The following is a 24,037-nucleotide window of genomic DNA, read 5'->3' on the forward strand; positions in this document are numbered from 1 at the left end:
CAACATATGAATTTGGGAGACACATTCAGAAAAGAGCAGGGGTCATGGAAGTTCTCTCTAAGGAGGTGACATTTGATCAGAGACCTGAATGACATGAAAGGATACTAATAAGGTTTGCAAGTCTCAGACATAGTTTCTCCCATGCTGAGAGGTGGTTTAACTTGGTATAAGCAACGCAGGACTTGGAGTTGCCTGAGCAGGTGAAGGACCGGAATGTAGTTCCCCAGGCAGACAGGACATCAGTCTTCCTACTGACATATGCGGGTGTGCGACGGAGTACATGCACATGCTCAAAATCATCTACTAAGTCCAAACCTATACCTTCAACTAACCAGAGGAAGATAACAATAAACCAATAATAGCTTTTCTATATTCATCGATCCCTCCCCAGTTTTCAAAGTGTTTTTCTCTTCTTGAAGCCCAAAATAACAAGAAATAGATGGCACACTCAAGGCGGTTGACTGGAGTGAGTTGAGTGAAGGGACTGTCTCGGAAGGTGTTTGTAGGTTGGCCGGAGCTCCTCCATGTACCCTTCAAAATCCCTCCACCTCTTCTCCCTGTGCTTCCTGGACAGGCACAGGTGAGAAGGCTAATCTACATCAGTTACATCTGTGACCTGCTTGGCCCTCAGGCACCAAGGTGAGGGGTCATCAATGGCTGGCACTAGGTAAGAGATGAGGGGAAGTGAGGAATGTGAGGTCAAGATATTTATTCCCATGCGACTGCCTGAGGCTGGCTGTGTCACTTCACAGAAATTAATATCTCCTCCTAAGACCACTGCTGTGCTACACCTCCAATGTCAAACCAACTCACTCCTTTTGGGTTCTTCTCATCCCTTTGAGCCTAGAGGGATGACTGCTTTCCTGCCACTAGCCTTGGGTTTCTGGGAGATTTCTTAGGGTTTCCCTACTTCCTGCCCTCGTCTTTCTAATTAAGCCCTTTATCAGTCAACCCTTCCCGAATCGTCTTGATCTGAATGTGCCCCTTCTTTTCTGCTGGATCTCTAGTTGAAGCAACAGGAATAAGGAGGAGATGAAAATTCCACTGTGCTCAGCAATTGTGGAAAGCTGTGGTGACTCCCAGACTGAAAGGGACAAGGAGAAAAATCAGTTACTAGAACCAGTGTGAGCAGCCACTGCCAGGCGTGGCGCAGAGGAGCAGGCAGACAACTGGAGTACAGCATCTCAGCGCCACCAGAGGCAAAAGCAGAGCAAGAGCTGGCACTGTCATTGACGGCTGAGGGACCGGTTGCCAGAAGAGTCACCTCACTTGCCCAGAGTCATGTGCCCACAGCTGTGGGGGTCGAGCGCTCCTCTCTTCCCACGTTCCTGCCTTCACCAGCGGAGGAGGAAGTCCCTGTAACACCGTCCACCCTGTGGGGAAATGCCAGGGAGGGAGTCTCTCCCTCTCTTATGGTGCTTTAACCCATCAGACTGGGGAAACCCAGGGTCACCGGACCTCGAGACAATCATGGGACCCGGGTGCTAAAGACCCACAAAGACCTCAGTCTGTCTTGTCTCCTCAGGGACTTGTTTGTACCCAAGGTGAACCTGCCTTCTCCTCACATATGACAAGCCACGTAACACAGGTTTCCCTTTCTGCCCCCCAAGAAGGTAAAGACCCACCATTCTCCAGGCTCCCTGCCAGCCACTGAGTAGATACATGTACTCAGTCCCACTCTGTCTCACGGGAAGGAGCTGAAGTTTCCCATTAGTGCCTCAGATCCAAGACACATTGTCCAATCCATCCTTACCTGAGAGCCTGTGTTGAGGGGGTTGGTCTTCAACTGACTGTCAGGCCCCTGTAGCCACTCTCTCCATCAGTTAGCATCTTATGGAAAGGAGGGGTGAGTCCCAGTCCCAGTCCACCCTATTCCCACTTCTCCAACCTCCAGTAGGATACCAAAGAATCAAGATCTGAACTCAGGTCATATTTCTTCAAGCTCTTTCTTGCCCCTCCACTGTGAAACAACCATCCAATCAGACGGACAAACCAGTTTCTAATTCCCATGACACTTATTCCTGCTTGTCATTATTATTATTATTGCTGTTGTTGTTGCTATAATTATAGTTATTATTAGCAGTAGCATGGGGCTGTTGTCAGACTGTCTAGGTACAAATTCCAGCTCTACGTCATAACAACTATGGGACTGGGGTAAAGTATTTAATCTCTGCATCCTTCAGTTTCCCCATAGATGAAATAAGGGTCTTACTTGTATCTGTCTCATGGGGATGTGGTGAACATTAAATGAGATGATGTATGTGCAATCTTTTGCATTATGCTTGGCACAAAGTAAGTGCTCAAGAAAGTAGCTAATATTATTATCACAATTTTAATATTTAAGCCATCAGAATATTTCAAATGATGGAAAGACTGAGAAATAAAACTAAGGAAAAGAGCATGAGACTGGGCGCAGTGGCTCACGCCTATAATCCCGCACTTTGGGAGGCCTAGGTGGGTAGATCGCTTGAGGCCAGGAGTTCAAGACCAGCCTGGCCAAGGTGGTGAAACCCCATCTCTACTAAAAATACAAAAATTAGCCAGGTATGGTGGCAGGCGCCTGTAACCCCAGCTACTCAGGGAGCTGAGACATGAGAATCACTTGAACCCAGGAGGCAGAGGTTGCAGTGAGCCAAGATCCTGCCGCTGCACTCCAGCCTGCGCAATAGAGTGAGACTCTGTCTCAAAAAACAAAAACAAAAGAGTGTGAGAGGAGCTGGCATTCATTAGAATATTCAGGGAGACAAACAATTGCTAAGACACCCCTGGCTGCTGGTCATTTTATACCATGGAGGCATTTACATCACAGGGCATAAACCAAAGTGGGAGGGGATCTGGACTGCATAATTACGCAATGAATTTTAGAGGGTAGGATCTTCTCTTTTTTCTCTATTTTTAAGCAGAAAATAAAAATATAGGCGTAATGGGCTAAATTATGTCTCCCCAAAATTTATATGTTGAAGTCCTAAATCCAAGGATCTCAAAATGTAACTGTATTTAGAGACAGCATCTTTAAAGAGGTAATTAAGTTAAACTGAGGTCCTTGGGGGACCTAACCCAATATGACTGGTGCCCTAATAGAAAGAGGAGACTAGAACCTAAGGGAATACAATGTAAAGACACAGGGAAGACAGCATCTGCAACCGTGGGAAAAGCCCTCTGACAACACCAACCTGCCAACGCCTTGAACTTAGACTTCCAGCCTCTGCAATTGTGAGGAAACTAACATCTGTTGTTTAAGCCACTAAGTCTGTGGTCCTTTATTACAACAGCCCTAACAAACGAATCCTATAGGTAATAAACAGAGACTTTCCCACCAAACCACAGTCATTAGGAGGACGCACATTTACTTAAGCAGGATCTCTGACTCCTACTGCAGAGTCAGGTTTCTTCATGGCATCACCACATTGTTCAAAGCCAAGGTAAACAGAAATCACCTTTGAAAGCCATTTACCTTTGCTCTACTCCTTGACTGCTATCTGCACTCCTTCCACCCACCCAGCCCTACCTAGCACATCAGCTGCCTGTGCTCTTTTGGATAAGGACTAAAGAAGGCATTAGTTTCGATTAATCCACACTTAAAGTTCAAGAACAATTGATGATGAATCAGTGACACCATCTTCCTCTGACCTAGGGCATGCCGTGTGGAGGAGGCACACTCACATGTGTAGAGCAGGGAAAGGCCTTGGGAGTCCTCTGACCCTCTCTTCCACTACCAGCTGTGTGATCCAAAACAATGACTTAACTCCTCTCTGTCTCATTTCCTGTATCTGTAAAGTGGGAATAATTATCGTATGACTTCATAGAATTATTGCAAGGATTAAATCGTTGAATTCATATGAAAGTAATTTGTAAGGTTTCATGTTTCCTACGAAGGTCAGGAAGTCATTAATCAACCAACCATTTTGAGTATTTACCTTGGACCAGACTGTCTAGGGTGTGGATTATATTGTAGGCATCTAAAAACTACGAATCACATGATACATAATTGGAGTGCAAGAAGATGAATGACATGTGGTTTTTCCCCTCATGGAATCCACACTTAAAGGAAGAAATGGATGTTAAGACAGTAATGCAGGTGGCAAGGGTTATACTGTAGAATTGTTGAGGTCACTGCAAAGCAGCAAGTGCAGCCTCTAAACCTGTCTGTGACTTATGGAAGTCCTAGTCTCTAAATGGTCAGTGGAGGCAGAAAACAAGAGCTAGCCTGGTAAAGGAAGCTAACTGCAGGGAAGGAAGAACATTTCCCACCCAGGGACAGATGGCAGGAATAAAAGCATTTGAGTGTGAAATAGAACAGGGTTTGTGTCTTTGTTTGGGTTCTTCCAGAAGCAAACCTTGAGACAAGGATTTGAATGCAAGTAATTTACTCAGCGGTGGTCCCAGTAAACACAAGCAGATTGGAAAATGAGAAGGAAGGCAACCGATAAATGATGCACCATCCGATTAGTTACCTCCGTGGGCGACTGGAGCGCGACTGGAGCTTAATCCCACTGGGAAATTCAGGGAAATGGTGTGAGAGCATGCCTCAAAATTATCAGGCCCAAGGGGCGAGGGAGCCTGGACTCTCTAGCAGTTCCCATTGGCATTGGTTAAGTGCTGCTTCCGTGGGGTGTTAATTTCCTGGCACCGCCCAAGTCTGCGTTTCACATGGGCAGAGTGCCCTCTAGTGGCTACAAAAAAACACCATCTAGTGGTGAAGAAATACAAGGGCTGACACTTGAACCCTGGGTAAGAGGATGCAGACAGCACCTACAGCATCACACACCACATGCACACAGAAGTACAAATGCTTCCGTGTTCTGGAGCACATATCCAACTGCGGAGTTGCAGACAATAAAGCTGAAGTGATAGGTGGAGGCAGGGGCATGCATATATGTCATGCTTCAGTGTGTGAGCTTTATCCTGGAGGCAATGGTGAGGCATTGGAGGGATTTAAGATAGGGAGAGGCATGGTCAATAGTGTATCTTTAATAGATCACTCTGGCTGCTGTGTGAAGGATGCCTTTGAATGGAACAAGACTGGAGTCAGGAAACCCAGTAGGAGGCTCTCATTTTAGTGATCAAGAAGGAAAATGGGAAGAGCCTGATTTTTAAAAACACACAGTGGTAGGAGAAAACATGTTTAGAAGACAAAATCAAACCCAGCAGAACTTGATGATTTATTGAAGATGGATACAATGGGGAAGGAGTCAGGATGACTCTAAGCATGTCTCATTTTGATGATTTGGCAATGCTGGTGCCACCAAGTGAATTAGAGAGCAATGCAGCAGACACAGGCTGAGTTGGAGAGAAGATGCACTAGGTTTATGGAATTTGTGACTGGAGGAGGGTGAGGGCAACCAAGGATGAGACATGGAAGCTTGAAGCCCAGGAAGGATAACTGACCTTGACATGGGAATTTAGAAACCGTCAGCACATGGGTATTGAAAAGGCTGGGATTGACAGAGATGGACCAGGCAAGTCTGTAAAATTGAACAATTCAGTTGGCCAAGGACAGAACCATAGCAATCACCAACATGTAAGGCGGAAGAGAAGCAAAAAAGGGGGGGGGCCTTCTCAAAGGGGCCAGGCATGAGAAAAGCAAAGGACATCACTAAAGCATAAAAAGTCAAGAGAATCAAGATCTTGGGGTGATCAACAAAAACACCAATCTGCAGGTATCCAGTAGGATGTAAAGTTACATGTGTACATTGATTTTTCCACTTTGACCGGCAGGCTAGACTGTTCTTAGTTCATTTCATTCCAGCTGCATTAAGAGCATGGGAATAGGCAGTGAAGATAACTAGTTTGAGAAGTTTGGAAACAAGAAGGAGAGAAACTGGTTGATAGCCACAAGTGTCTGCAGGATCCAGGCCACTTTGTTCTTTTTCTTAGAAGAGACTCTTAGAGGATGAGGAGGAGCAGGGAGAGGAGGCCAGGAGAAAAAAATGAGAAAGAAAAGGATCACTGAAAAAGTAAGTTGCTGAAGAAGTTATAAAATGATCAGGTACAAGTATTGACCTTCAGCAAGAGAAGGAAAGACAGACACATCATCACCTGGGGTTGAAGTGAAAGAGAAGAAAATGAATAACGGACAAGTCTATGAGGATTGGAACAGAGGTAAGTCACCACCAAGAGCCACCACCATGTTCTCAATGAAGTAGAAAGGTAAGATCATCCACTGAGAGAAACAGAGTAGAGGGTTAAGTGGAGATCTGAGGGTTTGGACTAGCCATTGAGGAGAAAAGAAAAGGAAGCTGACCAAGAATGAATGAACTTGCAGTCAGAACTCAGGGCCCAGCTGAGGCTGGAGACTATGAATTTTCAGTCATCGCTTTCCATATGGTGATGATGCTGTGGTTGTGGTGCAATGGACTGAATATTCATGATCCTCCAGAATCCGTATGTTGAAATCCTAACTCACAAGGTGATGGTATTAGGAGGTGGGAACTTTAGGAGGTGATTAGATCATGAAGGTGAAAACCCTCATGGATGGGATTAGTGCCCTTATTTTAAAAGGCCCCAAAGACTTGCCTTGCTTCTTCCACCACTTGAGGACACAGTGAGAAATCTCCATCTCTGAACCAGAAAGTGAGTCCTCACCAGACATCAAATCTGCCAGTACCTTGATCTTGGACTTCTCAGCCTCCAGAACTGTGAGAAATAAATTGCTGTTGTTTATAAGTCACTCAGTCTGAGGTATTTTGTTATAGCAGCCCACGTGGAGTAAGACACACAGTGTTGACATAACAATATCCAAGCCTCATTTTCTCTCTCTCTGTGGGTGGGTGCCTGTGCCCCTGCGTACACACATGTATGCACAGGAAGCATCATTGCAGAACCAAACCTCTGATGACCAATTCTGGTGCCCTCTGTGTGTCTCTGTCCAGGAGCTGTATTCTCAATCCTATGATGCTGTTGGGGTGATGTTTGCCTCCATCCCAGGATTTGCGGACTTTTACTCTCAGACTGAAATGAATAACCAGGGAGTGGAATGCCTGCGCTTGCTGAATGAGATCATTGCTGACTTCGATGAGGTAAACTAAGCTGGGGACATTTACAATCACAAACGGGCATCATTGTCAAAGCATTGTGTTACTCATTGTAGGAATTACTTATATATTTTTTTGCACTTATGGAGTTCCAGCCTGCATTATAACACAAACATGCATTATCTGATTAATCATCACAACTATCACCTGAGTTAAATGCTATTGTTTCTCTATTTGGGGGATCAGGAACATAAGGCTCAGGGAGGCTAAGTAACGTAACCCAGTGTCACACAGCTGGCAGATGGCAAAAGGCAGGACTTGACTAGAAGCCTGTATGAGGCCAATACTACTCAGGCACTGACACCACAGAGGCTGGACGCCGACGCAGGCATTGCTCCATCTTCTCAAAGTGTCAAAGATAAAACTGTCCATTTGCAGTTGGTCAGAGAACTAATTGCAAGTATAAACATACTACAGATAGCAGTTTCTTCCTCCAGGCTCCATTAGTCTAGTGAACACATTCTGTGAGGGGAAATACTCATGCTGTACTTCAGTTCCATTCATAAACTTGACACAAGTGGGCCTTCTCCTCCCCCATTCCCCATCTTGAAGGACACCAGTGTCCATCCAGTTACTTAAGCCTGAGATGGGAAGCAAGTGATTCATTGAGAAAATGCTATGGAAGAAGCCAAATCCCTGCCTAACCCCAGAGGAAACTCAGGGACATGAATGGTACAACTGTCTCACACTGAGGCAGGGGGCCAGGCTTTTGGATACCCGTATTGGTCAGTCATTGTTGGTCATGGGCTGCTGTGGTATTTCTAGCAAGGGAGTTCTCATGAGGCCAGGCAAATTATCCAAAAAAAGGTACGGCAATGCATTGTAAGTAGCCAGCACTCATGACATTTTGGAGGATGGCCCCACAAAGGGCTTGGGGTGGGAAACAAAAGTAACTACCGTATCACTCTAAATAGCATCCTCTCCCTCCATCCCTACATTCGATCCAGCTACTGAGTCCAGTGAAGTCTTTCTTTCCATTGTAGATATTTATGGTGCAAAATGTGATGTTTTGATATATGTGTGCATCGTGGAATGATTACATTAAGCTAATTAACATATCCATCACCTCATGTCTTACCACTTTTTTGTGACAAAAATATTTAAGATCTACTCTCTTGGCAATTTTCAAGTATGCAATACATTATTATGAACTATAGTCACTATGCTATGCAATAGATCTCCAGAATATATTCCTCTTGTCTAACCAAAACTTTATACCCTTTAACTAATATCTCCCTGTTCCCACCCCACCCCCCAGGTTCTGATAACCACCATTCCACTCTTTGCTTCTGAGTTTGACGTTTTTAGATTCCACGTATAAGTGATATCATATGTATTTGTTTTTCTGTACCTGGCGTATTTCATTTAGCATCGTATCCTCCAGGCCCATCCATGTTGTTGCAAATGACAGGTCTTCCTTCTTTTTGTGGCTGAATAGTATTCCACTGTGTATGTGTATATGTGTATGTGTGCGGTGTGTGTGTGTGTGTGCATGCGCATGTGTGTGTATCCATTCATTTCTCAATGGACGTTTAGGCTGATTCCATAGTTTGCCTGTTGTGAACGTGCTGAGATGAACGTGGGTGTACAGACATCTCATCAACTTTCTTAATAGCTCTCACACCTGCCTTTTTCTCACCATCAATGCTGCTTTTATCTTGCTTCAGGCCATATCATTTCTCTCCTAGACAACGGCAGTCCACTCCTATCTGCTCTCCCTGCCTGCATCTCACCATTAGCAACCACCAAAGGCAGGACTATTTTGTCACATCCCTTTGAAGCCTAAACCCTTCCGTGGCTCCCCTTCATCAACTCTAGCAGGTCACTGGGGGCCTTGCACTTACTGTCCCTGCCTCCTCTCCAGCCTTACCTCTCACTGCATGCCGCCTGGCCAGCACCACCTGACTACCTGACTACTTACAAGCCAAAAAGCCCACCTGGCTCTCACTCACTGTGCTTTGTGCGTGGAGGCCATGCCATCCTCGCCCTTACCCTATTCTCTCTCCCTTGACTCCATGACCAGCTGAAAAGTTAACATTCATTTAACAGTAAATTCAAACATTACTTCTACTTTTGAAGGCCTCTATCCAGGTAAATGTTGTCACTCCTTTTTTAGTGAAAAACTTATACTCTGAGAAACCTCCTATCATAGAGGCTGAAACCCTTCAGTACCACCCTGTTTACCATCCACTAGCCACTTAGTTCTAGGGTAGAAGCCAGCCCATGTTACTAATCTCTATGGGTTTTTACAAGTGTTGCCAGAAATGCAAAGCATTTTCAATATATATCATTTAATAGTTATTTACCTCTCACACAAACCCTTAGGCTAGGAATTATCAGCCTTCATTTTAAAAATAAGCAAAGCTGAGACTTAGAAACACCAAAAATGACCAGGGTCACATAACCACTAAGTGGCAAAGCCAAGATTTGAACACCAGTCTCCCATACTGCTTTGATTTGTAATCATTTGTGTTGCACTGTTTCTCACTTACGTGGCATTTCATGGTAATGATTTTGAAGTCATAACCCCAAATACGGTTATCGTAGTTGCCCTGGGATGGTTGTAGGGGGTCAAGATGGATAAGACATGATCACTTCTTGCCTCCCAAGGCTTCACCATCCAGTGGGAGGCAGGGTGACTATGAGTTGCCCTAACACAAGAAGTCACTGGTAAGTGTACTAGTACAGAGGGCCTTGTAAGGTGGGGAAGGGAAGGCAATTTTGTGACAATAGCACCTTTACCTCCTATCCTCTATGCTAGGCCATAGGCTCACTAAGATAGAAACCATATTCTTGTATCTTGTTATGTCTCCAGGGCCCAACTCTGTGTCTAGCACATAAGAGATGAACATGACAGATACTTGCTAAGTACTTGCTAAAGGAATTAATTCATTAATGGGAGGACAGAAACAAGCTGGCAGATAGTAAGGTGAAGATAGGTTAACGCAATTCAAAATATACTTCCAATTTTTTTAAATTACCCTATTAAAAATATCTGACTAAAGGTTAAGACGTCAGGCTTTGTTGTATTTTAAACTTTACAGCAGGGGTGTCCAGTGTTTTGGCTTCCTTGGGCCACATTGAAAGAAGAATTGTCTTGGGCTACATATAAAATACACTAACACTCAGGATAGCTGATGGGTTTTTAAAAATTCGCCACAAAAAAACCTCATAAAGTTTTAAGACAGTTTACAAATTTGTGTTGGACCACATTCAAAGCTGCCCTGGGTCACAGGCGGCCAGTGGGCCTCAGGTTGGACTTCATAGTAACTCATCTTCCAAAAGTGCTCCTTCTCATATTTTAAACTTGTAACGAATAAAGTACGTTTGAATTACATTTGCATTTCGGTGAACCAAATTGTAGACACTCCAGACTTGGAAAGCAGAGAAAGAGGGCAGTGCCCCTAGTGGTTGAAACTGGTGTTTGCAGAGGGAAGTTGGAGAAAAGGGGATTGGTCTAGGAGGCTGGGTTCTTTAGAACATGGGCGATCGACCAGGAGGAAAAGTATGATTAAGAGGAGGAGGAGGAGAAGTAGATAAGGAGGAGGGGAGACAGGAGAGAGAAGAGAGGCAGCGATGAAGAGAAGAAGGATGAAAAGAGGAGGAAAGGGGAGGAGGTGGAAGAGAAAGGGTAGGGCGTGGGGAAGGTAGGGGAGAATATAGTCAACAGGAAAAATAAAAATGCAGCCTGAATTGCCAGCCCAAACACTCTCAGCTTTGCCTGTGTAGGTCCTTGGGTCACTCGGGCATGCCTTTTTTTTTTTTTTTTTAAATGTCAAGAGAGGCCCTCTAGATTCTGCCTGGCTGAGTTCCAGCCAGACGCCTGCTGTTCACTTTAATACTGATGCTTCTCTTCTCGCTGATATAATTACCACAGGAATCTGAGATCATGCAAAATTCTTTCCTGGTTCAGAGAAAAGCTGAACTTTTCACAGATCACACTCTCCAAGACTGTGTTTGCAATAACCCAACTCAAGGGCTCCTCACCCCACCGCTCCTACCTCAACAAAGGGTTGAAGAGCCCTCTCACATCTAACTTCTCCATTTGCTCTAGTGAACAAATGGGCTGATCAGGGACCACGCTATGCCTGCAGACAATTTTAGCTATAGAGTAAATAAATCTGCTGCGTGGATATTAAATGAGATAATGAAGTTCCTTTCTGCCTCCAAATTATCTTCTGGGGGGAGGCTTACCAGAGCCTGAAGCTGGCTCTTGGCCAAGTGGTTCTGAAGAAAAGAGAAGGAAAAGTACCTGCTCTCCACAGGACCATATCAGATCAGTCCACCACCAGCAGAAAGCTGGGGGAAAGTAGTTACAGGGAGGCAGAGGGAGGGAGGTGAGCAATTGAAGATGTTCCAGGATTTTAAAGCTGAAACATTAGCAGCTGAAGGGCTGCCAAAACACCAAATATGTTTGGTTAGTGTCTGAAAGCAAAGCTCAGTCATGATCCAAGGCTGAAGACCTGCATATCCTGGGCACAACTGGCAGAATCTCTGTAAGAGCAGAAGAGGGTCTTCACTTTAGTTCAAGAAACAAAAATAATAAACAAAGGCTGCCCCTGCTGTAAATCAGGCTACACACACACACACACACACACACACACACACACACACACCCCAAAGCAAAGCACCTTCCTGTGTTCTCCATGTTCCCAGAAGAGTTTCAAGGAGGAATTTTCCAAGTTTCTTAGCCCCTGATTAATTTTAAGATGATGCCCGAAACAAGAGAGTCTGTAGAGAACCCATCTTCCGCTCCGTCTGCCTGTCTGTCCACCCCAGGATGACACGAGACCCTGAGGATATTACAATCTTAAATGGAAGCAAAGGCGAGAAAATCAGAAATTGCATCTAAATGTCTTCTAAGAGTGGGAATAAGAAGACAAAGTTTAGACTTGGGAATCAGTGAGGTTTGAGTTTGATCCTAGCTCTCCCACTCGGGACCAGCTTCACAAGCGTGCAGCCTGTGCAGTCACAAAAGGGACCCACATTTGTTTTGATGTTCTGCTGTTGCTCTCGTGGACATCTTAATTTTTGAAAAAGGTGTTCCACATTTTTCATTTTGCACTGAGCCCTGAAAATTATGTGTGGTCCTGTCTCCCCTCTCTCACCCTGGGACCTTGGGACACATTATTTTACCACATGGAGCCTCTGCTGATTCATCTGCAAAATGGATCTGAGAATATTAAGCTCAAAGTGCCACTCAGAGAAACAGATGATCACTGGAGGCAGAGCCCCTAGTTCTGTGCCCCAGTATATGCGGACATCCTCTCTTCCAGTCTACTTTTTAATCTCTTTAAAATGTTTAATTTATGCTTTGAATATTTTTAAAAATATGAGCTACTGTGGAGTTTTTATTTTTAGTAGAGATGGGGGTTTCACCACATAGGCCAGGTTGGTCTCGAACTCCTGACCTCAAGTGATCTGCCTGCCTCAGCCTCCCAAAGTGCTGTGATTCCAGATGTGAGCCACCATCCCTAGCCTGGAATTTTTAATCTAATGGTTACCTGCAAGGGCTTTAAATGTATGTAATTTAGCTGTTTTCTCACTCTGTGTCCTTAAGCAAGTTATTTAATCCCTCTATGCACCTCAGTTTTCCCATCTACAAAATGAGATACAGTAGGGTCATTGTAAGTTAAATGCAAAGATTAAAAAGCACTTAAGACTGTATTTGACGCGATGGACTGAATAGCATCTCCTCCCCAAAATTCATGTGCTGTGAGAAATGAGTTTCTGTTGTTTAAGTTGTTTTGATTATGGCTGCTTGAGCATACTAATACACTTGGCACATGATTATGATCATTAAATGTTCATTTTATTATTATGTGTGTTTGTTCTAGTGTGGCTGTAACAAAGTACCACACATTTGGTGTCTTAAAACAACAGAGGCCGGCCGCTGTGGCTCACACCTGTAATCCCAGCACTTTGGGAGGCCGAGGCGGGTGGATCACGAGGTCAGGAGTTCAAGACCAGCCCAGTCAACATAGTGAAACCCGATCTCTACTAAAAATACAAAAAATGAGCCAGGCGTGGTGGTGGGCACCTGTGATCCCAGCTACTCAGGAGGCTGAGGCAGGGGAACCACTTGAACCCAGAAAGTGGAGGTTGCAGTGAGCCAAGATCTCATCACTTCACTCTAGTGCTGCTGGTAGACCAAGAGAAGTGAGGCTGAGGACAGCAAGCAGCATGGGACATGGAGGGCCTCCGGGACCTGGACAGGAGCAGTTTCAGTGGCATGGCAAGACTGGGCTTAGGAAAAAATGAGGAGGAGGAAATTGGAAGCAATCAGTCTAGACAACTCTTTTCAGAAGTTGTACAGGAGACAAGTAGAAAGGAAAACGATGTCAAGAAATACTTCTGTAGGATAAGAAATTTCATAGCAGGCTGTATGCCGATGGGAAAGATCTGGCAGAGAGGGTGAGATGGATGGAGTCAGGGACAAAGGAGAATGCTGGAGCAGCATGCCTACAAGGGATGTAGCCTGTGAATACCTGTGGGGCTCGGCCCTCAGCAGGAGCACTGAGAGTTTCTCCCCACACCTGGAGAGAGGCACATGTGTGCACACAGGTGCAGGTAAGTAGAGTGAGCTGTAGAAGTGCCTGGAGAAGCAGGTGTGCACTATAATCTCCTGCCAAAGGCTCACACCAGATGTGAGGTTAAAACTGTGCCCTATGCAGCCTGGGAGGTGAGCCAGCTCCATCACCAAGTCTCAGGTACTTTCTCCTTGAAACCGAGAAATACCTACGCCATAGCCCCTGGGCAGACAACATGTAAGAGGAAGGCTAGAGCTAGTTCCTGCCTTTAAATCAGTATGTCAAAAGCAATTTCTTAAACCAGAGATCAGCACACTTTTCCTGTCTTCTCCAGGCACTTCTCCAGCCCTCTCCACTTACCTGCACCTGCCCCTGTGTGCACACATGTGCCTTCTCTCCAGGAATGGGGAGGAACTCTCAGGGCTCCTGGTGAGGGCCGAGCCCCACAGGCATGCATAGGTCCCATCCCTTGTCACCTAGGCATGCTGCTGCGGCTATTCTGTCTTTGTCCCCAACTCCATCCATCACCCTCTCTGCTAGATCTTTCCCATCAGCATACAGCCTGCCATAAAATTTCTTTTTGATTGTTCTTCACCCACAATAGAGTATAAGCTTCATGAGAACAGGATTTATTCCTGTTTAGTTTTGACTTTGAGCCCAAAAGTATGTAGTGTAAAAGCAGAGGAGTCCCAACCCAGCTGTGCTGAACCACACAGAACCATGTTCTAGTCGTTGGCCCATGCTGTTCCCAAGAATTTGGGAAAGGGCGTGAACGTGTAAACAGAGTACTATAGATCTGGAAACTACATCATCGAGAGATTACTTTGGGGAAATTCAAAGGAATTTCCTTTCCTTCAACTTAAAGCCTGGCTTACCACACCGTGGCCAAACTGGCCTCTTCTTCACTCTGTGGACCTTCTGTGCATTCTCCCCAACCTCCAGACCTCATCTATGCTGACCCCTATTTCTGGATGTTCCCCTTACCATGACCCCAGCTTCCCCAACACACACAAATTCATTCACTCACTGCTAGAAAAACCCCTCCCCACCCTTTAGAACTGAAGCTGGAAATCACTTGCTGAGGGATCCCTTCCAAGATTCTCCAGATTAGATCAAAATGGCCTGATCTCCTCATCCCTCTACCCTGTATATTTCCAACATAAACTCTATTAAAATTGAACTAGGGCATGTTTTGTGTATTTGTTTTTAACATCTGACCTCTGTACTTGGGTTGGTAGAGCTCATGTATCTTGTTTATCCAACATATAAGAACTCAATGAATAGTGATTGTATTAGTTTGCTACTGCTGCTATAACAAATGACTACAAATTTAGTGGCTTGAAACAACAGAAATCTATAATCTTACTGTTTGGAGGTCAGAAATCCAAAATGAATCTTACAGGGCTGTGCTCCTTCCAGAAGCTCTAGGGGAGAATCTGTTTCTTTGCCTTTTCTTGCTTCTAGAGACTACCTGCATTTGTTGATTCATTGCCTTCTCCCTCCATCTGCAAAGCAAGCAATCAGGTCACTCAGACTTCTTCTTCCACCATAACAACTCCTTCTCTGATTGTCCTGCCTCCCTCTTTCACTTATAATGACCTTGTGATTAGATCGAGCCCATCCAGATAATCCAGGAAACCTCCCCACCTCAAGATCCTTTGCCTTATCACACCTGCCAAGTCCCTTTTGCCATGTAAAGTGACATATGCACAGGTTCCAGGAATTAAGACACGGGCATCTTTGGGGTCTAGGTTCAGGAAGCATTATTCTGCCTACCACCGTTGCTAATAAGACACCAAGGTTTCCCTCTCTTAGCATTAAAACCCAAACCGCAGGTAAAGGTAGAGGAAATGTCCTAGGATTGTACCCATTCTTTCATTTAATCATTCACTCATTCATTCGTCTCTACACTCTGACCAGGTGCTGAGTAGTAAACACAACAGGGGAAAATATGTGCTCCAGGAATATTACATTCCCATGAGGAAGAGGATAATAAATAAGCAATATCAGGGATAAGTGCTAAGGAGAGAAGGTAAAACAGGGAAGGAAGATAAGAATATGTATGTGGGGAAGGAAGAAAGAATATGTATGTGGGGATGGGATGCTGTGTTCAATTTTAAATATGGTGGTCAAAAAGACTGCACTGCAAAGATGGGATTTGAAGAAAGACCTGTAGGAGGTGAGGGAGTAAGCCATGCAGTTGTCCGAAGGAAGAGTAGCTCAGCAAGGGAACAACAGGTGCAGAAGTCCTGAGGCTGAAGCAGGCTTGGCTTGTTCTCAGGTCAGTGTGGCAAAGGGCAAAGGAGATCAGTGCAGCTGGAGCAGAGTGAGAGAGGGAGACAAAAAGAGAGGGGACAGGTCTTGGCAAGTTTTGCAAGTCACATTGAAGACTGGCTTTGACCTTGAGTAAAACAGGAAGCCATAGCAGGGTTTTGCACAGAGCAGAGACATGATCTGACTTACATGTGAAGGGGCAGACCTACCTCTTAAAGAGTACCAGGCAACACCCATCTCCACTCCTGACCCTTAGCAAGTGCTCATCAAATATATGTGACTGGCTGAAAGCATGATTCTCAGAGAGAAAAGCAGATAACTTGAGGATGCTGAACCATCAGAGGTAGCTCATTGTGAGCCAAGGGTCTGTTTTCAGGAGCCCCAGGCTGCTGGAAGAATAAACACCAGGGCTAACACCATTGCCTGGCTCTCTTTCAGTTGCTTGGTGAAGACCGATTTCAAGACATTGAAAAGATTAAGACCATTGGCAGCACCTACATGGCCGTGTCAGGCCTATCTCCTGAAAAACAGGTAAAAGACTCTTTGAACTCAGTCACAACGCAATGCAGGGGTCTTGCTGTTGTCGTGTCACCGACGGTGGTGAAGCCTCTGTCGCCAAGATCCTTGGGGAAAGATAGGGAGAAAATCTAATGGACTGGATTGTAATAGTTATGTGATGTGGATTTGCCCCCAAGGTAAGTAGAGTCTACCAGATGAAGACATGCTGCTTTTTTGAGAAACTTCTAGCTTTGTTCTGAACCTCATTGTTCCCTTGAACAAAATCAAGAGCCAAGAAATACCCTATTGTGATTTCATTGTGGATCTTACTAAACCCCTAATAGTTGCCTCTTTTTTCTTATCTTTATTTTGTCTTTCAAAAGTCTTACATAATAATAATGCTAGCTGCTGCTTTTTGGAGTGTTGACTGTGTTCCAGGCACTGGTGTTAAATAGCAACACTGTCTACCTTCCAGGGTTAATGGATGAATTATCTTAGATAATGTCATGCTCCCCAAGCAAAGCCTTGCATTTAGTAAAGTCCTCAGTTAGTGTTAAATGAATATGAGTCCAGATACTTGGGGAAATGGAATTCTCATCAGTTTCTTCCAATCCTTCCTATGCTTTTTTCCAACTAAAAACAACAAAATACTTCAAGAGTGACTATCTGGGACGAAACTCAGGCTGGTTATTATTTGGTATGTGTGCAGCAGGGATCAGAAAACTACAGCCCACAGGTCAAATCTGGCCCACCCTCTGTTTTTATAAATAAAACTTCATTGGAACACAGTCATGCCCATTCACTTCTATTTTGCCTATTCCTCCTTTCAAGCTAAAATGCAATGTTGAGGGTCACAACAAAGACCATATGGTTCACAAAGCTTAAAATATTGGCTATCTGGCCTTTATTGAAACTATTTGCTAACCTCTGTTCTACAGGGGCACAAAGTTCTCTCATATAAAAAATGTCATTCAATACCTACGAAGTAGGAAGGGCAAGTATGCTTATCCCCATTTTATAGATTTGGAAACTGAGGTTCAGAGAGGCCCAGAGGCTTATGCAGCACTTCTCTTAGGAGTTTTGTAAGCAAATGTATCCCTTAAACACACACTGTGAGCAATTCAAAGGAAATAGTTCTTAGATTGGAAAAGCTACACATACACAGAGCACATACACATACCCACACACCCCCCCAACACACACTCACATACACACATACACTCACACCCATTCACACACACGCCAGTGAGCATACACTCAGGAATTGATGCTACATCAACCTGAACAGACAGGTGTAGATGTGGACGAAGGAACACAATGACCCACATATACTACACTCTTGCAAGCAAATATCATGTCTTCCCGTGTTCTGAGATACCGGTGACTTGAGGGTAGAGGGATTCACCCACATGATTATTTCCTTTAAGGGATGTGCAGGTAGGGTTGGGTTAGGATGTAAAGCCCCTGCTGCAGAAATGTTAATGTTCCCCACATTCCACATTAAATGAATTCTTCTCCTCATGTTTGCTTCAGCAATGTGAAGACAAGTGGGGACATTTGTGCGCTCTGGCTGACTTCTCACTCGCCCTGACAGAAAGCATACAGGAGATCAACAAGCATTCATTCAACAATTTTGAACTCCGGATTGGTGAGTAGCAGCTGCAGGTGGGGCCTGATAGAGCCAGCTGACCTTGCTCCGACAGACCCTCCCCTGCCTTGGGCACCAATCCAGGGAAGCTTTTTCCTGCAGAATGCAATAGACCTAGCATGACCCTGCCAAGGATAGGGACAGGGTCAGCTCAGGTCTTTTCTTAGTTTCCTCTCAGTCGAGATGCTGGAAACAAGAGTAGGATACTGGCTTGTGTGCAGAAATACAAAGCAGCCAGCCTTTGGCAAATGCTAGACGATTGTGAAACTCTCTTCCAACTTGCCCGCCCATGCAAGGTCGTGCATAGAGATGTAGCTGACTAATTAGTCATTTAATTCTGACTCCTGGGTAGCTCAATGCTTGTGGTCATTGTATTGCTCTCAGGGTCTTCAGGATAATTCCTTCAGACAAAAGCAGGACTCTACTCCTGGGGATGGCAGATAATATATTTCCAGGGACAGGCTTTACTCAGCTACAAAGCTCACCCTTTCTTTGGGCTTAAAGACACCATTGTGCAAAGCAACAACATAACAATAATCACTGCAATCAATAATAATCCTTTATAATATGCCATTCCTTCCACATCTCTACTGAGCCTCAATGATCTCCTAAAATGCAGTCTGAAAACCCCCCGTCTAGTCCACATTCTCATTTTGTAGATGAGTAAACATGGGCGTAGAAAAAGGGAGTAACTAGCCTAAGATCACACAGCCAAACAGTCACACCAGCAGCAGCTCCAGCATTTCCTAACTCTGAGACAATGACATTTTGGCTGCCAGAGTGCAGTTTAAAATAACTTTTGCTACAGTTCTCACATTGTAGACATCTTCTGGCTGATATGCCATTTTACTTTATCTGCTTCTACCTTAGCAGCTTTTAAGAAAAAGAGGTCAAGAGATACCAATACCTGACTTGTCAGATCTAAGGAATGCCATATGTCTTTGTTCTTTGCATTAAAGGGCTTATATTTTGTTTTTGATCTATGGATGGGATGTTCAAGGCTTGTTCCCACAGCTTCCATCAATCTTATCAATGTCATTTCTGAAATTGTTGACTACACAATTGGACCGGGAATAAAAAGGGAACCATAATGCTGAAGAGAGATATTCCAAGTAAATTCTGAAGATGTTGCCAAATCAGGGTCAACCCTTGTCATGACATATTATACTCCTAGTATAGTTTCACTGATCTCAGAGGTTGGAAAATTAACTTCCCAACTGAATTAAGCATCTCAATTTGTGTTTTGGGTCTGCTGTAACCAGCTGTATGACTTTGGGTGAATCATTTAAACCTTCCGTGTCTCCGTTTCCTCCTATGTAAGCTGGGTGTTAAATTATTACCTCCTCTGCCTCCCTACCTCACAATAATAATACGAGAATCAAATGGGATATTGGCTGTCAAAGTTCTCTGCAAATTTTAAAGAGCTAACTATCATTGTGATTCCCATGTACTCTATAGAGTGAGATTTTCAAATTTCCAGTCAATTATATCAGTGTGTATGTGTGTCTTGCTTTTGCCTCGGCTTGGAATAATCTTATCCAGATACCTGCATGGCTATTCCCACCACTTTCTTCAAATCTCTGCTCAACAAGGTCTTTGCTAACCCCCTTACTCCAAAATATACTCTCTTCCATCTTTCTCCATTCTTTTACCTACATGGATTTTTCTTTGTAGTCCTAATCACTCATTAATATTACATTACATTTGTAAAATTATTTTCTATCTCTCCCCAGTAGAAGGTAAATTCCATGGGGACCAGGGCTGTATTTCTTTCCTTTCCCACCATATCCCCAATGCCTAGGACTGTACCTGGCTCATAGCAAGTGCCTAGTCAATGTTTGTAGAATGAAATAATTCTGTCTATTGGAGACATACATGCCCACTAACATGTTTGGTGAAATGCTAGAATTTCTAGAATTCTGTGTTTCCTAGCAAAGGAGGCACTGAAACTGTCTTTAAAAGTATTTACCAGATAAACTGTGGAAGTGTGGGGAAGTAATAGCCCAAGAAGGGAGAAAGTCAGGACAAAGGCACAAAGGTGGGTAACTGGCTGGAAGATTAGGAAAACTCCAGCAGTTCAGTGTGGCTATAATGCAGCAGTAAGGAAGAGAGTGGGATAAATCAGGCTGGAAAATCAGGCAAAAGCTATATGAGAGAAGTTCTTGATTGTGATTCTAAGGATCATTAGCTTTATCCTGTAAGGGAAAGGAGCCCTGGAAGATATTTAAGTGAGTCATAACTTGATCAGATGTGCAACTTGATCAGAAAGAGCCCTCCCGCTCCTGCAGCAGTATGGAGGATGAGCTCAAGGGGACAAGGGAGGAGACAGGGAGGACAGTTAGAAAGCCATCGCCATGGACCAAGGGAATGATACTGAGGACCTGGGCTAAAACAGAGAGGAAAAAGGTCTGTCCAGGCTCTCAGAGCACTATGTCAGTAGAAGCAGGAGATCCCAGGGTCCTGACTTCTGGTCCATGCTCTGATCATCCCACGGACTGAGACAAGTCAATGTTCATATGAAAATAATAATTATATTCAATTGAACACTCACTGGTTGCCAGGCACTATGCCACAGTGGTTTTATTTATATTATCTCACTAAATATTCCTTTAATTATTTCCAGTCTATTGATGAGAAAAGTGAGGTGCAAATAGGTAATCTAATAAGTGACTGGGGGCAGGATCTGGACGTCCCGTTCATCCACAGAGACCTCACACATAATGATCACTATCCCAGGGAGGGGTCTAGACACCCCAATGTCCCTCTTCTCCCTCTGACACCCCCAGTGTACCTCTTCTGCCTCTGACTTCTTGCTCCTTTGGTTCACCCCCTAGGCATCAGCCACGGCTCAGTGGTAGCTGGCGTTATCGGCGCTAAGAAACCACAGTATGACATTTGGGGCAAAACTGTGAACCTGGCAAGCCGAATGGACAGCACAGGGGTTAGTGGCCGGATCCAAGTCCCAGAGGAGACCTATCTCATCCTGAAGGACCAGGGCTTTGCCTTTGATTACCGAGGGGAGATCTATGTGAAGGGCATCAGTGAACAGGAAGGAAAAATCAAAACGTACTTTCTCCTGGGAAGAGTCCAACCCAACCCATTCATCTTGCCCCCAAGAAGACTGCCTGGGCAGTACTCCCTGGCTGCGGTTGTCCTGGGACTTGTCCAGTCCCTCAATAGGCAAAGGCAGAAGCAGCTACTCAATGAGAACAACAACACGGGAATCATCAAGGGTCATTATAACCGGCGGACTTTGTTGTCACCCAGCGGCACGGAGCCTGGAGCCCAAGCTGAAGGCACCGACAAATCTGATTTGCCATAAAAGCATTTTCTTTGTGTTTCTTTTTTTTGTATTTCTTTTATATATAAAATAAATATACTAATAAAAAGGTTTACTTTTTTTTAGAACAAGGATGGTTTCGTTGGTCTTTGAATGTACCAGATCAAGGACACAATTTGAGGTTCTCTTCAAATGTTCCCTTCACAAATATTTATTGGTCACCTCTTGTGTATAAGGTTCATTGGGAAGCAAAGATAAATGAGATCTAGTTTCTGACTTTGAGAGTTTGAGAGACTTACAACTAGGTGGAAAATAGGGACCTGTGAAGTGAACAGAAATTCCATACAATCAGATACTCACCACCATCTGCTATTTTTGAGCACTTGCCATGTACCAGGTCAAGTGCCAAATTTTTTACATAATTACCTCCTGTAATCCTAACAGCATTTGGCCTGCACATTCATCAGTATTTGCTGAGCACCTACAATGTTCCTATGACTGTCCTATGCTCCAGGGAAATCCTAGCAAAAGTGTTTCCCTTATAGAGCTAACCTTCTGGTTGGGGAATAATATATAATATTCTTATTAACCAATACATAAATAATCTGCTTTCAGATAGAAGTAGAGGCAACAAAGAAAATTGGCCACTTGGGATAAAGAATGGGAGGATAGGGATGCTGATTTAACTGAGTCACCAGGAAAGGCTTTTATGAAGATGTGATGTCAAACATTGGCCCTAAATAATGAGAAAGAGGTGATCCATAAGACCTGAGAGAAAAGTTTCATAAGAAAAAGTAACAGCAAGTGCAAAAGCCCAGATCAAGTCCAGTACATTGGAGGAACAGTGAGAAAGGCAATGGGTAAGTGAGTTACTGTGGGCAAGCACACTGTTTCCTGGAAGACACCTACGTGCTTATGACCACAAGACTGCCAGGAAAATTTCATACAGATGAGAAGGCCCAGAAAAATTCAAGGATTTGGCCAAGGCCATGTAGTTAATTATAGAACTAGCCTCATAACTGTATTATTCAATAAAAGCCAACTGCCATAACAAATAACTCCCAATCTTAGTGGCTAAAACACAATAAAAGATGTATTTCTTGCTCTTGTTCTATTGGATATGTGTCAAGGGGTCTCCCATGAAATTTTTTGGGGGGGCCTAACCTCCTTCTGCATTGGAGTTCTCTTCTTGTTCCTCTCTATCCAGCCAACCGAGGAGAAAAAAGGGAAAGAAACGAGAATTACTTAAAAGGTCTTAGCTACCAGGCATACATCATCTTTCTGTCCCACTTCACTGCGGGAGAAGTTAGGGAATGGATTATTCCTGTGTTCCATTACCAAAAGGAAAAGTGAAATGGAATTGCCTATGCCACAGGTACCTGAGTCTTTCTGAGCCCAGAGTCCATGTTTATAAGCACTAAGCTATTCTGATAAGCACTATGTTGGAGGTACAAGGTTTAAGTAATTGAATGAAAATTACAAAATCCCAGTTATTCTCTAAACACTTGACTCTGAACACCATCCCATTTAAAAGAAACTTAGCCCCAGGTAACAAATCCACAGGAGATATACCCTCAAAAAAACACCTACCTGAGGTATCTCAAGTGGGACCCTAATGTTAGAAGTAAAGCTGTCTTCTCTTGAAGCACAAAGCAGAGAGGGAACTGAGGTTCAGCTAAACCTTGAACTTTGAACCACATTTGGGATGCTGTTTGCTCTAGGAAACTATATACACATTAAAGAAGTATCCCCACTCCAAATTCGTGCAAGGCCCCAATGGAATGTGAAGATGACGTGCAAAAAGCCTTAGCATACTGTAAAGCTGTCTACCAATGCCAGAGGCTGTTACAACCTTCATAGACTCAGAGGATCCCAGGTCAGGAAAGCCCCATGGGTTGTTCAGTCCAACAGACTGAGGACATTTAAACAAAGTAAAGCTTTATGCCTGCTGAGACTTCGAACCACCAGATGCAGGTGGGGAGCTGAGCTCAGGTAGGTCGAGGCTTGGCAAACAAAGCTAGCAAAAAGGCTGGTCTCCAAAAGGTAGTTAGGCTGTGAAGGCACAGTATCTAAAAAACAGAAAACTTGATGTGGATCATCAAGCTTTGATCTACCCCAGAGCATAAAGCCCATCTCAAAGCCACAGCCAGTATCAGCAGAGACTCCAATAAGCAGACAAGCCACGGTGAGCTGGATCCACCCTCAAGAAGAGAGGCTAGTAGGGAAAGGCTTCGTTTCTAAACCCTGAGCTAGGACTCAGGACAAAGTCCCTGGACTAAAAGAATTTGGCCCTAGGCAAGATAACTAGGCAGAAACTAAGGTAAGAACCATCAGGCATGTGGATGCCACCAATTTGGGGGTGACAGTGGGGTTACTGGGTGAAGTAAGGCTTCACCCAGAACCTGTTCATGACTCGATGTCAAACCTCAAGATACAACATAGGGAGGAGGTGGACGCTCCATCCTGGGTCTGGGAGGTGTGACTTCATTCAGGACTCTAGGAAAGAGAAGAGCAAGGGGACATGATGATGCTGAGAATTCCCATCAGATTGCCAAGGAGCCCATCAAGTAGGCATCTGGCCTCTACTCCAATTCATCCAGCACCAAAACATTGAGTCCCTTCCCTCTAGATCAGCACATTCATTGGCACCAGCAGATGTAGTCTTTCCATACTAAGGCAAAAGGACAAGAGACAGAGCCATAAACTGGCTTGTGGTTGAATAGCTAAGAAAACAAGCCTCTTGGGCCCTGCATGAGTCTAGAGGGGGCCATGA

The 24,037-nt window shown here is 44.3% G+C and overlaps 1 protein-coding gene across 2 annotated transcripts in view; it reads left to right on the plus strand.

Moving 5' to 3' along the window:
• Positions 1-21,395, plus strand: part of ADCY8 (adenylate cyclase 8) — a 261,339-nt gene extending 239,944 nt beyond the window's left edge. For both annotated transcript variants that reach the window (XM_050801571.1, XM_050801572.1), the window contains 4 exons: positions 6,873-7,019; positions 16,277-16,369; positions 17,870-17,984; positions 20,819-21,395. In XM_050801571.1, coding sequence (XP_050657528.1) covers positions 6,873-7,019; positions 16,277-16,369; positions 17,870-17,984; positions 20,819-21,306 — 843 coding nt within the window. In that variant the 3' untranslated portion in view covers positions 21,307-21,395. The remainder of the gene's footprint in view (positions 1-6,872; positions 7,020-16,276; positions 16,370-17,869; positions 17,985-20,818) is intronic.
• Positions 21,396-24,037: the final 2,642 nt, after the last annotated feature.

The sequence above is a fragment of the Macaca thibetana genome, chromosome 8, assembly GCF_024542745.1.
Source record: "Macaca thibetana thibetana isolate TM-01 chromosome 8, ASM2454274v1, whole genome shotgun sequence".
Taxonomy (NCBI): domain Eukaryota; kingdom Metazoa; phylum Chordata; class Mammalia; order Primates; family Cercopithecidae; genus Macaca; species Macaca thibetana.